This window comes from Hylaeus anthracinus, unplaced genomic scaffold, assembly GCF_026225885.1.
Source record: "Hylaeus anthracinus isolate JK02 unplaced genomic scaffold, UHH_iyHylAnth1.0_haploid 12000, whole genome shotgun sequence".
In the NCBI taxonomy this organism is placed as follows: domain Eukaryota; kingdom Metazoa; phylum Arthropoda; class Insecta; order Hymenoptera; family Colletidae; genus Hylaeus; species Hylaeus anthracinus.
In genome coordinates this window covers 10282438-10299467 of record NW_026534347.1, presented here as the reverse complement: position 1 = coordinate 10299467, position 17030 = coordinate 10282438, and the positions used below count along the sequence as shown (strand labels likewise).

The 17030-nt window shown below is 36.3% G+C and overlaps 1 protein-coding gene across 1 annotated transcript in view; it reads left to right on the top strand.

Annotated features, from left to right (window-relative positions):
- LOC128890403 (dual specificity tyrosine-phosphorylation-regulated kinase 2-like) overlaps positions 1–17030 on the top strand; it is a 410245-nt gene that overhangs the window by 384270 nt on the left and 8945 nt on the right. The window contains exons 4-10 of the mRNA XM_054148856.1: positions 11349–11490; positions 12559–12775; positions 13904–14002; positions 14175–14333; positions 14796–14934; positions 15387–15702; positions 16306–16435. Of these exons, the coding sequence (XP_054004831.1) occupies positions 11349–11490; positions 12559–12775; positions 13904–14002; positions 14175–14333; positions 14796–14934; positions 15387–15702; positions 16306–16435 (1202 nt within the window). The remainder of the gene's footprint in view (positions 1–11348; positions 11491–12558; positions 12776–13903; positions 14003–14174; positions 14334–14795; positions 14935–15386; positions 15703–16305; positions 16436–17030) is intronic.

Below are 17030 nucleotides of genomic sequence, written 5' to 3'. Positions count from 1 at the left end.
TTATGGGAACACCCGGTAACTGGTGCACTCGTTTATTGTCTAGGTGGAGTATTAATTAATTCGTGGATGGTTTAAATAATGAAGAATCCGATTCACTCTTTTTGGAAGGAAAAAGGGATGGTAGGGGACTCGTTTGTTGGGTGTAATTGAGATGGGACTTCTTAATGTTTTGTAGAAGTTGCTCAAAATATATGTTGGGTAAACAGAATATATAATGTAATATAATATATATTAATAATAATACTATTATATATATAATATAATAATTAGACTGCCGATCTTTATGCATTTATAGGAAATTTGAATATACAAGAAACTACAAAATGCAAACAATATGGAAGAATATAAAAAAGATTGAAAGTAAAGTTCACGTTCATAATATTTGCATAATAATATAAATTCCTATTTAGGTTCAATTTTTGAAAGAACATTCGCCAAGATTTGATTTTGCATAAAGATCCGCAGTTCTAATAATAATTATCCCTCTATGGACTCGTGTAACTTTCCACCCTAAAAGATTAACCTCGTGTTCCATTTAATTACGACAGAAGTGAAAGTGATATCTTCTGTTGGTTTCTAAAAAAAAAAAACAGCTTGCGGGACTTCATAAAGGATTTATACACTACATGTGTGTAAATGTAGCACTCCATCGTGAGTTAACGACTTTTGAAGTTCGTCGACGTGAACCGTGGCCCGGCGCTACGTTCGACCAGCAAAGTGTGACTAACGCCTGGCTGCACGTTGCTCGCGTAACGGTGTTACTTTTATAATTACTCCACGCCATCCCACCTGGCAAGCTCGGCTGTGCGGCACGCAGGTTAATGAGCCCCTGTTCTCGGCTCGGTGACGTTTCTAATGTGCTTCCGAGATACCTTGCACGCCCACGTGTCTCTCCACTTCAGTGGCGTATTATCCTACTGGCAGTGTCAGACATCTTTGCCGAGACTTCATTAGGATGGAATGGAGTAATGAGCTTGAAATGGTGTGATTCGAGTTGTAAATGTTTTTTTCTTTTTTTTTTTTAGAGGCAAACTGTTTTTTTTTCTTAACACGTGTTCTATCTTTATTGTAAATGAAATGAATGAACTGAACGAAATGAATGAACTGAACGAAATGAATGAAATGAACGAAATGAATGAAATGAATGAACTGAACGAAATGAACGAAATGAACGAAATGAACGAAATGAACGAAATGAACGAAGTGAACGAAGTGAATGAAGTGAATATTGAAATTTTTTAATTAATTTCTGTTTTAAAAATAGTACCCATCTGGCGAGCGCTCAGGGTGGCCAGACGTCTCAGTCTACATACATCGAATCCTTAAACTACCCTTGACATTAACTTTGGTCTCTTTCTATTTTACATTTCTTTACTGCCCGCTCCTTCCTTTCCTCTTCTTCTCAATCTTCCTTATCCACACTGCTACCCTCTCCTCATCTCTCAGCCAATATCTGATTCCCTCTTTTAAATTCCCACACCTTATCCTAGCTATAAGTTTTTGATTATCTCCCTTTCCTGTTTTATTTAAATACTCTGGCCGTAGTGCTGTTAACAATGTATTTATATGTGCTGTGCTATATATATTGTCTCTCTTATTGTCGTATTTTCTCTTCTCTAAAAGAGAAAGTTTACGTAACAAAAGCCATCTGGGCGCGTTTGGATTTCGTTCCTAGACACAAGTCAAGAGGGCGCAGCTGCGTCCCATCTTGGCTTGTTTAGACAAGGTATGGGATCGATAGGGTCTATAGTTCAGTAACGAAGTTCTTCGAAATTTTTTTAGCCCCGCACTTTTCGAATTTTGAGTTTTTCTTTTTTGTGTCGTACTGTGCTATGTTTATGCTGAATTGTGTCGTAAATAAGAGATTGATAACATCAATAACAATTAATAAAAGAAATAAAACCAAAACTATACTAGACCCGCACTTTTGACGAAACAAACTATTTTTTTCTATAAAAAGATGCGTACTAACTTGTGCTACATTGTGCCATTGTATATTCGTGCCAGCGCAAATATAGCACAATACGGCACATGAAAGAAAAGCTCAAAATTCGAAAAGTACGGGGGCTAGCATAAATTTTGTTTTGTTCAATTTTCTTGAGTACGCTTCGACTTACGGAGTTGCGGTTTACGGCACAATTCAGCACAAATATAGCACAATGCGGCACAAGAAAGAAAAACTAAAAATTCGAAAAATTCGGGGCTAACTTCACACACATGTTACTGACCTCACTTTCATTCCATTCGAGCTGCTTCTATCGAACAGAACAGACGTGCTCTTCCGTGTGTTTCGAATAAAGTTTTAAAGTTAAACGATAATAAAAGTACTCGTTCATTGCACCGCCTATATTTCCAATACTTATCTTTTTGTATTGCACTTGTTTTTGCATTTGGATATCTCTCTCCCTTACCTCTTTCACTACATCTCTCTCTCTCCTTCTCTGAACTCCTCGACTCCCGACAAAGCGTTAATAATGAATAAACCCCTCCAAAATGTATCCTGACCTGGGCCCCACGAGTTATCGTTCACGAACACGTGTGCAACGCGTGTCCAAGGCGCAACGTACAGTTTTTCACTTGGGTCACGGTTTTACGGTGAAGGGAAATCAATGGTGTGCCGGAGATGAGTGGATTCTGGATTGCAATGATCGATGGGAACGCGTTGACCGTCGATTTTGTATATGCACCCGGTGGAAAGGAGAACACGTTCGTCGACGCGTGGGCTCGCGATTCAAACGAGGGTGAAAGTTACGATTGCGTTCCGTGCACGAGTCGTTTGCGATCCGATTTCTTTGAATAATCTTGCGGTTGGCCGTAATTTTACAAAGACCGTCGTGTATTGTTGAGGGCCGGTCCCGTTTTGGGACCGTGAAAGGTTTCACGGCGAAGTGCTTTCCGTAGTTTGCCACAGGCTGGGTCGTGAAAGATTAGACGCTTAGCTGTGCGTTGCTTGTTGGAGATTTTTTACAAGAATTTCCGTGTTGCTATGATGCAGACGAAAGGGCGTTGGGGTATGTCGAAACTTCACTGTTCTGAGATTTTGTGCGACTTATGTGAATAATAAGCGTAGTAGACATATAGTTTGTGAGTCGTGAGAGGTATAGTGTTTGATAAGGAATGTGAATAATTTTTTCTTGAGACATGAGCCGTTCACTGCACGAGTCGATTAACTCCACTTTTTGAGTAATCTTAAATTTAAGTGCTAAAGCACCTTTAGCACTTAAATTGTATAGTTAACATTTTTATATTTATAATAAATTTCCTGAACAGTAAAGGATAATACAACATTATTTTGGCCATTTAATAATAAACAATTTATTTTATTATGCAATGAACGACGCATATATCGATTGTCTTTCTTGTTTAATAAACTGTGCTTGTTTATGCTATTTTTATTTATGTCGTGTAAATGAAATTTAGTGACTGTTAATCTTTCTCGTTTGACATGTATCAAATCGTTCGCAGTGGAAGCGATGGGAACAATGACTTTCTATTAAAAATAGAGAGAACAGACTGTAGGAATAATTAACGTCTCGGATCCTCGCTGTTCGGAGCAGAAACGGATTATGTAACTGAATTATGAAACTAATTGTAACGGAGCAACGTTCGTTAATGCTTAATGGCGCGGTTGTTACTTTGTGCATTGTTTCTGTGATCAATTATAGCCGCGGTGTTGCAGATGTGAATTGTTATGCGTTGGAAATGTTTCACTGGAAGTTATCAGTGGCGGTCATCGGTGACTAATATGGCGACGAACGTGTTCCAGCAACATTTATGGGAACATAATACTCTCCATAAAATCACGGCCTGTCTGTGGAGATATTGGGGTGGTCTTCGCGTCGACGGAGAATTGTTTTGTTAATTCTGACATTATTCTTTATTTTTCATTATTGTATTAGGTTGTCCCAAAAGTTTCTTTCGCATTATTAATAAGTAATACATGCACAATAGTTTATGTTTTATGTTACATTACTGAATTGTGCACGATTCATTTTGCTCTATTACTGTTACAACATGAATATCTACGAAATTAGATTGTCTATTTATATAAACACGACCACATAAAATAATTGAGTGAAACTCGCGAAAGAAACTTTTGGAACAACCTAATATATGTGCACGTAGTTCCCTATTCGAGTAATTTTACGTCACTGCTGGATAAAATAGAGAATGGAGGAGCGAATTAATTAATATTAAGTTGTCCCAAAAGTTCCTTTCGTTTTATTAATAAGTAATACATATACAATATTTTATGTCTAATGTTACATTATTGAATTGTGCACGATTAATTTTGCTCCATTACTGTTATAACATCAACATCTAAGAAATTGGATTGTCTATTTATATAAACACTACCGCACAAAATAATTGAGTGCAAATTACAAAAGAAACTTTTGGCACAACCTAATAAATTCTTTTCAGTGCAGCAAAATCAATTTTATTTTTAAGGATTCTTTCCTGAAGAACAGGATTAAATAATCTATATAGAATTCATGTGCTGATGCTTGTTCAATTCTAAACAATTTAATGTTACACTTACTTTGAACAGTATCTTGTTTACTTATGTGAACAAAAGAACAGACTCAGAAATATAGTTTAGAAATTTTTCAAATGAAAGAATATTGATTTTATAGTTGATATTATATTTTTATTATATTGTTCTTTACCTGTTTTCATAATATGTATCATCATACATAATATAAGTAGCTATAATATGAAGCATTCATATAAATCCAAACAATAATATATCGATTGACTTCTAATAGAAAATGTATTTCTATTCATCTATCTAAATGTATTTCTGGGGATGTCAATTTTTCATAAATTAATTAACTTGTGAACATATTATTGCATTTGTCCCATTAAAATTTAAGGGTTCCGCTAGAAGACATTCTTTGAAAGAGGTTTCTTCAGACAGATATTTAAAATAGCTAATAAAATAACTAAAACCTCTTCAACTGTTTATTCAAAGTTAGAGTAAACATGCATTAGTACAAGGTTACATTTAGAATCTAAACATAGTGTAAAGCGATAGGTTTAAACTTGCATCCATTTTCTTAAAATTTAATCCCAAAAAAAAAACATTCATAATTGACCCCTTCCTAACAGCCTCAAATTTCTCAAACTATTGTGTCGAATACTTGGGGGCCATTTTGATTGTACCATCAATAATACAACGTCGAACGTCTAGTTCTAATGTAATTGAAAACATATAATGTTATTAAATTCTAAATATTAAAAATGCAACAATATGGCCTCAGTGGTTCTATTGTAAGTGAAAGGATAATGTTATTAATCCCTAAATATCAAAAAATGAAGCGATATGGTTGCAATACATCGATTGCATTCGAATTTCAATGAAGAAAAAAAAATCTAACGAACCCGACAAAATCGCATTCGTGTAACCTTTCCTTAAAAAAATCGATAGTTACGTTTGAAACACCCCGTAAATAATAGATCGAAGGAGTGCGCCGCGCTCGCGGTATCGCATTAGAAAGGCGCGTGGCTGCAGCCAAGAGATGTCACAAGGTAAACCGCATGCATAACTCGGACGTAGGGAATTATTGTACGTAGGTACCTATCTCTCGAAGATCGAGACACCGGCATTGCCTGTTTGGTAACGCTGTGTATCGTCCTTGGAAAAAATTCGTTTCCACGAACGTGCTTTACTCCCGTACGCTTCGTTCCCTCTCCTATTCACGATCGAGACTCTTCTTGTCAAGGCAGAGACGGGCAAAATTCTTATCTGGATACAAATTTTCGAACAATGAATAAAAGATGAACCATCGTTTGTCCGTTACTCGTTGAATAAAAATTGGAATTTGAATCGCAGAACTGTATATTTCGCAACGAACAAATTGCAATTTACATTAGGTCTGTATCGAACCCGCAGCTTCGAGATCAAAATGGCCTTGCAAGGGTTCGACGGAAAGATTTGGAGGATTTCGACAATTGAATAGATGGACGATCAATATCTTTAAGATTTAATTTCGAGGGAATTAATGAAGGTTCAAGTCTTTTACATAATGTTTACGTATTTACAATATTTTTATGTTACAAGGTTTCCATGTTTACTTAGAATGTTAATTTCAAGGGATTTTATGCAGGTTCAGACTTTTACACAATATTCATAATGTTTATATGTTTACATGTTTATATATTTTACAGTATCTACGTGTTTGTATGTATTGCAATGTTTATATATTTACATGTTCTCATGTTTTACAGTGCATGCGTGTATATATATATAACTATATAACTATAACTATAACTATATATATATATATATATATAGTTTACAATATCTACATACATGCTTATGTGTTTGTATGTATTACAATGTTTATATATTTACATGTTCTCATGTTTTACAGTGCATACATGTTTATATATATATATAGTTTACAATATCTACATACATGCTTATGCGTTTGTATGTATTACAATGTTTATATATTTACATGTTCTCATGTTTTACAATGCATACATGTTTATATATATATATAGTTTATAATATCTACATACATGCTTATGCGTTTGTACATATTACAATGTTTATATATTTATATGTTGTCATGTTTTACAGTGCATACATGTTTATATATTTATATAGTTTACAATATCTACATACATGCTTATATGTTTTACAACGTTTACATATTTACATAATCACATATTCCACAATATTTACACGTTTATACCGTTCACAAAAATGAAAACCAAATACCAAAATAAAATATGCGACCCCCTATGGGCCAAAATTTCCCTACGCTTTCGTAAAATTCGTCTTCCGCTTCCGAGCTGAGATGTCTATGTCTGGGCGAAGATCGCGAGGAGCATCGGACTCGTTGGGCGTTTCGTAACGCGCGTGCTGGCTCGATCGACCTCGTGTAATGAAAAATTATTATCGTCCAGCCATCGCATGACTCCGTGTGCCGCAGCATCGGCATAAATAAAAAAAGTCACCGAGTGGAATAACCGAGACGAGAGAAGCCTCCGGTCGCGGCCGGCAAAGGCTCGCCGGTATAAATTGTAATCGTGCACTCCCGACTTCTTCGTCCTCTTTTCCTTCCCATCATTCTTTTTCTCCGCGCCTGTGGCGGAGCTTTTGCCAGGCGACAACCATCCTAACAGCTCGAAAGCATAAATAAAACGCGAGACTCTCGTGACGGGGCCAAGATTCACGCAACGCCCGATACGGCAAGCCAAAAACCTCGGTGGGTTCCCTTGAGAAGATCCCTTGCCTCTGTTCTTCGAGCTTTAAATAATTTCTTGCTGCAACTAAGGACATTCCTAGGTGGCACGGTTCTGGTTGCTTGTTATTTAAAACGTGGCGTTTTGCTAACCAGCTGTCTGTGGGGTCTGGGTCAATGTTGACCCATGCAATTTCACGTCTTCCATGGAATTGCGTCTTACATCTAATCAACATTTCTTCTTTTCATATAAACAAGCCTTCTGGTTTGTACGTTCAATGAGTCTGTGGATATGGGTCAAAATTGATCCATACTGTTTTATGTTAGAATCGATCAAATAAATATGTTCGATGGAACTGCATTCTATATTTATCTAACACTTGTTCTCTCCATTTAGACAAGTCCTGTATTTTGTGTTTCTTAATTTATTCGTGAGCCTGGGTCAGTTCTGACCAGTAGTATTATTTCTTTTCTATCAGTTCATTTTTGTTTTCTTCAATTGAATGCTGTACACGTTGCAAGTCTTAAGCGTAAAGATACGAGACACGAGTTCCATCGGAGAAGGACTGTCTTTCAAGACAGCTGTTGTGCACGGTCTCATGACCCTTTAATTGAAATTTATGTCAGCGTTTCGTCTGCTCTTAATCGCCGTTAACCCTAATCAATTGACGCTGAATCGTTCCGCTGGTCGTGAACGTCACGAAACTCACGTGCGCCAATACGATTACCCGTGAACATTGTCAATATTATAATCTATGTATTAGGTGTTGAAATTAATTCTGTGCCATTATATTCAATCATTCGTAACTCTAGTTTAAGCAGGTTGTACTCTTACTATTATTGTAATTATCAAGTGTACTTGCAATCTGTTAGAAGAACATCAATAAGCAAAATTTGTTGGTTCATGAACTTCAAACATACAGGTGTATTCTAATGGCCATCAAGTTGAGACTTGGGTCATCTACCTATATATAAATTCATTGAATGGGTCCATCCACGAAGATGGATTCACGTAAATTAAGTTGAGTACTTGGAAGATTGATATTTTATAGTAAAAAAAATATGACAAGAGTTATAAATGATTCAATGTAAAGGGACAGAATTAATTTCTACACCTCATAAATGAAATTACATAATACAAAAATCATACCCTTGATTATGAAAATTATCTGAGTCAATATTGCTTAAAATATTCTGTTGTTAATATAGTCACTGTTGGGTTTTGTGCATATAGAAGTGTATTCATTTATTAGGTTGTCCCGAAAGTTTCTTTCGTTGTATTAATAATTAATATATACATAATATTTTATGTTTTATGTTACATTACTGAATTGTGCACGATTCATTTCGCTTCATTACTGTTACATCATCAATGTCTAAGAAATTAGATTGTCTATTTACATAAACACTGCCACAGAAAATAATTGAATGCAACTCGCGAAAGAAACTTTTGGGACAACCTAATACATATGTATATAACCAAGTATGCAGATCGCAATAAATATAAAGGTTTTTCCAGAGGAGGATTTGTTGATTTTATGTTTTTAATAAAACACAAATGGTACGAACAATATTTGAGTTTTTCATTTTAAGCGAAAGTATACGTGAATTCATGCCTTACTTTATTTAAGATAAAGTGCACACTACCCTAGCATGTGCATTTACTTCGTAAAAATCAAAATCCCAAATCCCCTGTTGGAATACCCATCGTATACATACCCTAATTTCGTACAAAAATAATCAATTCAATTTTAAAATAAAAAAGAAACACGTCATCCATATAGTGAGAGGTATCACGAAGAAGTTATGGGTAGGAGGGCGCCAAGCTTATCCTGTACAGAAGCAATCAATGGGGGGAAACATAAATAACAGCACAGCGATTCCTTATCGAAACAACTGTATTCTCAAACGATCTTTTCACGAGAAAAACGCTTTCACGTCGATTTCGTGTTATCCACCGTTTCGAGTGCCGGCAGTCATCAGAGATGCCAGTCTCCCATCACGGATTCATAGCAATGCGCGCGTAGGAACCGATTTAACCGCGGTGTTCCAACTTCCTCGTAAATTATACACCGAAGTCTTAACGATCGTGGCCGTTAAAATACAGTTACCCGTGCTCCTCGAAAAACGGTCCCCATTCCACCCCCACTCGCGGCCTCGTTCCTTCTGTTCGAACTGGGCCGACGCACAGTGCGTCGATTAATGGACAAAAATCGAAAAATGATGAATTTGCTAGAGCACAATCTAGCATTTTATTTTGTTACCTAGATGTCAATATCTTGAAATTGTCATAAGAATCGTACGAATACTTATTGCTTCTATATTTTTACTCACTTTTCGCATTCTTTTTTGTTCATTTCACAAATTATATTAACTAGTAAATGTCGTTTGTACTATATCTATCTTCGAGACTTGCGAGAATATGTAAAATATCATTGATTATAAGAAAAAAGAAGTTAAGAAAGTACAATTTCACAGAAAAGTTTTTTGAGAAATTGATCGGTGTACGAATACATTCTACACCCACTGTATATATTTTATTCCTTACTAAGAGCATTCTTAATTTCTTTCATTCCAGTAGAGTATCCATAATACCATTTTCTATCGATAATATTAATAAATCAGTTTCAAACGATTTCTAACGAAAGAGTTCTAAGATTACAGAAATAAGGATCTTTCCATATCCGTAGTTTTTTCTCAATTCGCATGGGAATTAATTTCGCGAGTTCCCGAGACGCCAGTTCTCGATCCCTCTCGCGCGATCGATCGCGTTTCACATGCTCGTAATTCCCTCGAAACGATCGACGCGAGAGTACGCGAGGCAAATCGCGAAATCCGTTCGCGGTTAAGGGGTTAGTAGTCGCAGTCAGGAAAATGGAAACGGACACTTTCTTGTCTTTTTTTGAAGGTATTAAATAATAATATTTCTGAATGAAATGTAAATATATTACAAAGTATGTCTTAAAGAACTATAAAAGAATTTTTGTTTTAAAAAAAGGTTAATTCATTTGGTCATAACAGGCGATGGCGTGGGTGGCCACTTGGTTTGCGGTGAGCAAGATTTCTTCAAACTGATGCACCTGAAAACAAAATTAAAGGTAGATTTAGAAAATATATTAGACTAACGGGTCCCTGATCGAAGGATTTCTTTATTTTCTTGTATACTTTTTTCTTTTATCCTGTATTGAATCGCTTAATTTTAGTGAAAAAATTGAAAATCAACTTCAAATGTACACCATCTTGTTTTAAATTAATTTTTTCTAAAATCCTTCGTCCAGGGACCCGCTAGACTAATCTATTTTCGAAATCTACCTTTGTTTTTGTTTTCAGGTAAACCAGTGTAGAGAAATCTTGCTCTCCGCAAACCTATGTTTTTAAATCATCGTCTACGTCATCGGCTGTTATTGCGATACAAATTAAACATTTGTTAAAACAAAAAATGTTTTTTAGTTCTTTAAAACATGCTTTATAATATACTTAATTGTTAGTTATGCAAATTATTATTTAAGAACTAAAAAAAAATCACAAAGAAATGTCGTTTTTCCTCTTCTTGACTGCGACTAACCCCTTAAAGGAAAACGCGTGGAAAATTAATGGGACATCGTAGGTCGTGTACCATCCGCGGTACACAACGATCGGCAGACGAGTAAGCTGATTGTCATTCGAAACGGCGGACGGGCAACCGGTGAGTGCCCTTGGCCGTACGAAAGGCGACGCTCCGCACACGAAACGCTTTAATGCCTGAATGAGGAGACATAATTGTCGGGGCCGTTTCTCTTGGTGTCGTTAAACTTGTTGGGGCTCTGTCGAGGGTCAATATCCCGGCGCCTCGGTCATTCCACGGTTCGCTCTAGTTAACGCCCCGGAAAATCCCTGGAATGTGTTTTCTGGATGTTGGGTGAATAGATAGAAGTTAATAAATCATAATTTTACATAGTTTTTTTTGGAAATTGATCGGTGTACGAATACTTTCTACACCCAACTGTTGAAAATTACTAGAATCGTAAATATTAGGATTCACGCAGGAAAAAATTTGGGAAATTGTTCTAAACCTCAGTAGCTGTGTTATAGCCACGTTGAAAATAATATTTAAGCTTTTTGCTCACCATTTCCTGTAGAAGATATTTATCGAGATTTTCGTTGATTCTGTTTCAGAAATTACTGTCATTCTTTCATCCCAAACCGACACGAGTGGACAAATCGGACAACAACAACACGAACAATTCTACGACAAACAACATCCACAATATTCCGACACACGAGCCTTCTAGCAACGCCACATCTCATGAAGTACACCGTACGTATAAATATATATTTGTTATTATCCCAGAATTATGGAGTATCAAAAAACTGTAGAAATTGTATTACTATAAATACAAACATTATAATTGTGTCGACGACATTTAAAGTAAAGTGAAACTTAACTTTTGTTACATTTTGGTTTTGCAACATCTTTGAACTTTATGAAACTTTTTTGGATATTTTCTTTTATAACATTTTCGCATATTTTCTTCTCGTAACATGCTTAGATATTGTCTTTCAGTAGTAAGATCTTACTACCTCGATTTAAAAAATATTCCAAAAATATTCAAAGTGCTTGCAAACTAACAGTTACTATACTCGATTGAAAATCAGTTAACTCTTTGGAGCACAGGAATTCAGGTCATAAAATAGACGTATGTTGCACAAGAATTTGATTGCGTTTTAAATCAAACAAAATTGTTATATTTTTATTAATAAAGGTATCACATAATGTAACAACTATATGTAAACACTATATTCAAATTACATTTATAGTTTTAAGAATATTAAAACATAAACAATAAATAAAAATATGTTTTTTTGTATTACTCCCCAAGTTGCATGGTGGGACGAATAAAATCCCACCATACTTTCATCATTTGCAAACAAATTTAATCTTTAGTTATTATTATAAAACACTTCACTTGTTTATATAGAACTAATTTTTATATAAATTAACTCACCTCTACGATTTTTCACATAAAACCAGGAAAGAAATATTATCGCAATAAACCTTCCGCTTACAACAATTGTTGAACCGGTATTAGCATGTTGAAAGTTGCCAACATAAGTGCATACATTTGTAACATTGGATGAATATATTACCAACTGCTTTACGTAAATAAGACGAAATATAAACCTATACACATGCAGCTATTGCAAAATTTCGAGGTGGAATTAAAAATGTCCCGCCATGCATTACGGTCCATCAAAAAGGTGGGACACTTTTCATCCCACCGTGCTCTAAAGAGTTAGGCATGCACATTTCGAGTTGTCTGTCAATCCTCATCTAAGTCCAAGCATTCCATTTGTGTATCATTGCGTTCTGCTTGAACAAATTTAGCTGGGAGACTACCAATGACACCCCAAGAGGCGATCAAGTATTACGGTTCGAGGCTGACGGAGTTCGAGCGAGCAGAAATTGAAAAGTACTCGGAAATTTGGTATCTGGGTTTGTCTGCCCACAAAATTCACGGTGAAGAGGGTGCGTCACAAAACGGGGGCTACGACGATGAAAATGGCAACTACAACAAGGTCCTTCACGATCACATCTCGTACAGGTGAGAGGTCTCCTCCTTTTTTCATTAATTCTCTTAACCCTTTATTTACTGAATTTCTCAAAAGTTTTTAAAATCTAGGCGTCAAAGAAAGGTTATGCCTCCATCCAACAATTAAAAACGAATTTCATAGAAGTGGACTTGAAAGTCACAATAGGTTTCAAAGCGTTTAATTAATACAGTACCATGAAGAAATTCACGGGACTAAGTGAAGTCTCGTCAGTAAACTATAAGTCCCGTCAGTAAATAATGGGTTAAAACTAGGGGTGTGCGGGATCCCGGTCGGGACGGGAATTCCTCCCGGGAACGGGATGGAATCCCGAGAATTTCAAAATCCCGAATACATCCGGGATTTCCGTGAATTTCCGGGATCCCGGAACCATTCGGGATTCCCGAGAATTTCGAGATCCCGTAAATGTTCGGGATTCCCGGGAATTTCGAAATCCCGTACATTCGGATTGCTGAAATTTTCAAGAATAACAACACTTTCGGAAGCCCCAGATATTATTCTATATCCCGTACATTCTCGGGAATCTCGGATTTTTTGCGGGATCTCGTGTATTCTCGGGAATCCCGAATCAACTCGGGATTCCGCATAAACTCGAGAATCCCGAATATTTTCGGGAATCCCGGACATTTTACGGGGTTCCGTAAGTTAAAACTACTTCCCTTTTAATTGATACAGCCAGCATACTACTCTTCTTAGATTATTTATTCTTTGCAACAATTTTTAGTATACAAGAAAAACGAGATTTCACCATTTTCTTCGTGTTGTCTTTGATAGATCTTTCTTCGCTAAAGTATTTCAAAGATGTGATCATCATATTTCATCTTTAATCGAATAAAAGTTTGTAGAAAAATCGGATATATTCCAATACCATTCGTGTATTATTAAAAATCAAAATCCTGAATTCCCCTTGGAAAATTCTTTATCTACATATGATATCAGTTTCAGTAAAAACTCAACTCGATATACCTATAAGAAAAATATACATAAATCGTAATAATGACTTTCAAACAACTCGCGTATTGAAATAGCGTATAAATTTTGTTCGCAAAAGCAATCGTTTGAAAAACACCGAATGACAAAATGGATGCGTGACAAAAAGTATTTTGCATTTGTTTTTCCAGATACGAGATATTGGAGGTGATAGGTAAAGGAAGCTTCGGTCAGGTGATCAGAGCGTTGGATCACAAGACGGGACAGTACATCGCCATCAAGATCATCAGGTGAGCAAACTCGATTGGTCAGTCACGGCCATGAATCACTTTCAATTACATTACGGACGCGCGTCGCTCAATTATAGACGCCTTTGTCGCATCCCTCCATTTCCATCGGCGGCGCATCCGCTAGCTGCGCTTTGTTACTTCATTCAAATGACGCACTCTCTCGTCCTTGCAGGAACAAAAAGAGATTCCATCACCAGGCGCTCATCGAGGTGAAGATCTTGGAACACCTCAGGAAGAAAGACTTGGACGCCAACGCGTCTCACAATGTGATTCATATGCTAGAATACTTCTACTTCAGGAACCACTTGTGCATCACTTTCGAGTTAATGAGGTACGCTTCTTTAATTTGGCTCTCCAGGAGGGCCTTTTTTCCTAAAGTGAATTCGAGTAGGGGTCTTAAGAGAAGAATGATGTAACGTTAACATAGAATTAAACCAATTACGTTGAGCCAATTTTTAAACGAAAGCTAGGAATAATAATGTAATTGTTTAAGCAGCTTGTAATCCTATTGAGTTTTTATTTTGAGTGTGAAAATTCTCATGTTATGGATCCATTTGTGAATCCCTTTTGTAGCAGATTCAATTCTGTAAAAAATATTTCCGCCAAAAGAATGAAACATTATTAAAGATGCGGTATATAACAAAATAAAAGAAGCTAATTACTTATGGATTGATGATTTTATATCTATCCAAATGCTGTATGATTAACTAGTCGATTTAGTAATGTTTCAACAAAATCATCAGGGTCTGTCTTGAATCAATTAAACACTAATACATTTCTTTTCTTTTTGCAGTTTGAATTTGTACGAGCTAATCAAAAAGAACAACTACCAGGGATTTAGCCTGAGCCTAATACGACGATTCGCTAATTCGTTAGTCAGCTGCCTACGATTGTTGTATCGAGAAAACATCATCCATTGCGATTTGAAGCCCGTAAGTATATATCTTCGTCTAGAAATTCTTTTAACAAGAGTAATAGCATATACATGTACATCTTTTTTCCCTTCTACATAGTAGAGGATGTTTATTTTTCTATTATTCAACATTATTTGTATGGGAACATATTTATTACTTTTCCTAATTAAATGCAAAATGGAAAGGAAAAGCAATTAAGAAAACTTGCAAGTCTGAAAGAAACACTATTCGCTTTATTTGACAACAAATACATAGAATGACCTAAAAAAAAAGAGAAACATAGAAAAATATAAAAGTAGTATAACTATTGCGCAAATATATAATATACATCCTCTGTATATTAATAGTTTAATCTCGTTTATAAAAGTAAAGAAATAAAGAAACCCAATGTTAGACGTTGAAGAGTGTAGAGAAGGATTGGTTGAGGCTAATGCTGTTTTCTGATACCTTTTTTTCCCGTTTCGTTACAGGAAAATGTGCTTCTGAAACAGCGGGGAAGCAGCTCGATTAAGGTCATAGACTTCGGATCCTCGTGCTACAGCCACCAACGTGTATATACATACCTTCAGTCCAGGTTTTACCGAAGTCCAGAAGTACTTCTGGGTCTTCCATACGGAACGCCGATCGATATGTGGAGTTTGGGTTGCATTCTGGCCGAACTCTACACGGGTTGTCCATTGTTCCCTGGTGAGGATGAGATCGAACAGCTCGCTTGCATCATGGAAGTTCTTGGTTTGCCGCCAGAACACATCATGAATCATGCGTCTCGTCGCAGGCTTTACTTCGGTAAGTTGTGATATCTATTATAAGAAGAAGATTACAATTAAAAATGGACCGTTGTGAAAATGTTACGTGGTAAATTATGTTTTTATTCTTTGTGTAGCGGTATATGGTTTGCAGATGCGCGAGGGTAAAACTGACCGCTTGCAGATGCTAGCAACTGCTGCTTACAATTTCTGCCAGTCCCGAAAAGTCATCGGCTATCCCCGCCAAATTAAGGCAGTGACAAATTCCACCCCCTGTATCTTCGGAAAGGTAACGCCTTTCCGAAGAATACTATAAAGGTAGTGGAATTTGCGGAAGGAGTCAGTCGTTCGCTGCTTTCGGGACTCCGCAATCAAAGAATACTTTTCGCGCGCTTTACACTGTAAAAGTTTTAATTTACATGATCATTAAAATTTATATATAAATATTAGACTCACGCACGATCATTTTAGTAACCTCGCAGTTACACTTTGTAATGTAAAGTAATTTGTACACTAGAGATACAAAGAACACTTGGTGAATTTTGTCGTAAGGTTCCCCCTTGGTTCGCAATGCGCGATATTATATGTCATCCAAGACATATGTAATTTCACTGGAAACTGAAAGGTAAAATTATTGTTTCAGACCCGAAGGGAGGACCTCGATGCGTGACAAATAGCAAGGGCAAGAAGAGGTGGGTTGGTAGCAAGAATCTTGCGATGGTTCTACGCTCCACCGACACACTTTTCATAGACTTCGTCAGCAGATGCCTCGAGTAAGCTCTCTAAGTAATCTCTGATTGATAGGTAACCTCGAATTCATTCAACCCTTTATTCTCAAATATCTTTTCTAATTAAATACAATCAGAACTGTCGTATAACTTTTTCGTTTTCGTACACATCAAAGTTATACAACTATTAGCGTCTGCTGTTTCCTTTGTTGCTTCTTTAACTGTTTCATCAGCTGACTCATTCTATACCAGGATCCAAGCAAAGTGTATACCATTACCTGTTGATGCGCGATCTTTAAATTCTTAGAGTCCCTCTTTGATCTCTATTACTGGGGTATTCATATGAATATTGAAATCGTTATCATTAATTGCTTGAAGAACAGAAAGGGAATCCGAGGATATGACGTATGAATTATTCCTGCTTGCGTGTACTAGCTCTACTGCCTGAGGCTCGAGTTCGCTGTCTCATTGAATCGAGGACATGTAGAAGATATTCCTGTAAATAAGGAATCATCCTTCTTTAACCCATCTGTGTATATATTATAGCATTGGCATTATTGATGCAAATTATAGGTTGAGTGAATTCACCTGGTTAGCTATCGTGGACTCATGAATTGGTGAAACTTTCATTTATCATATT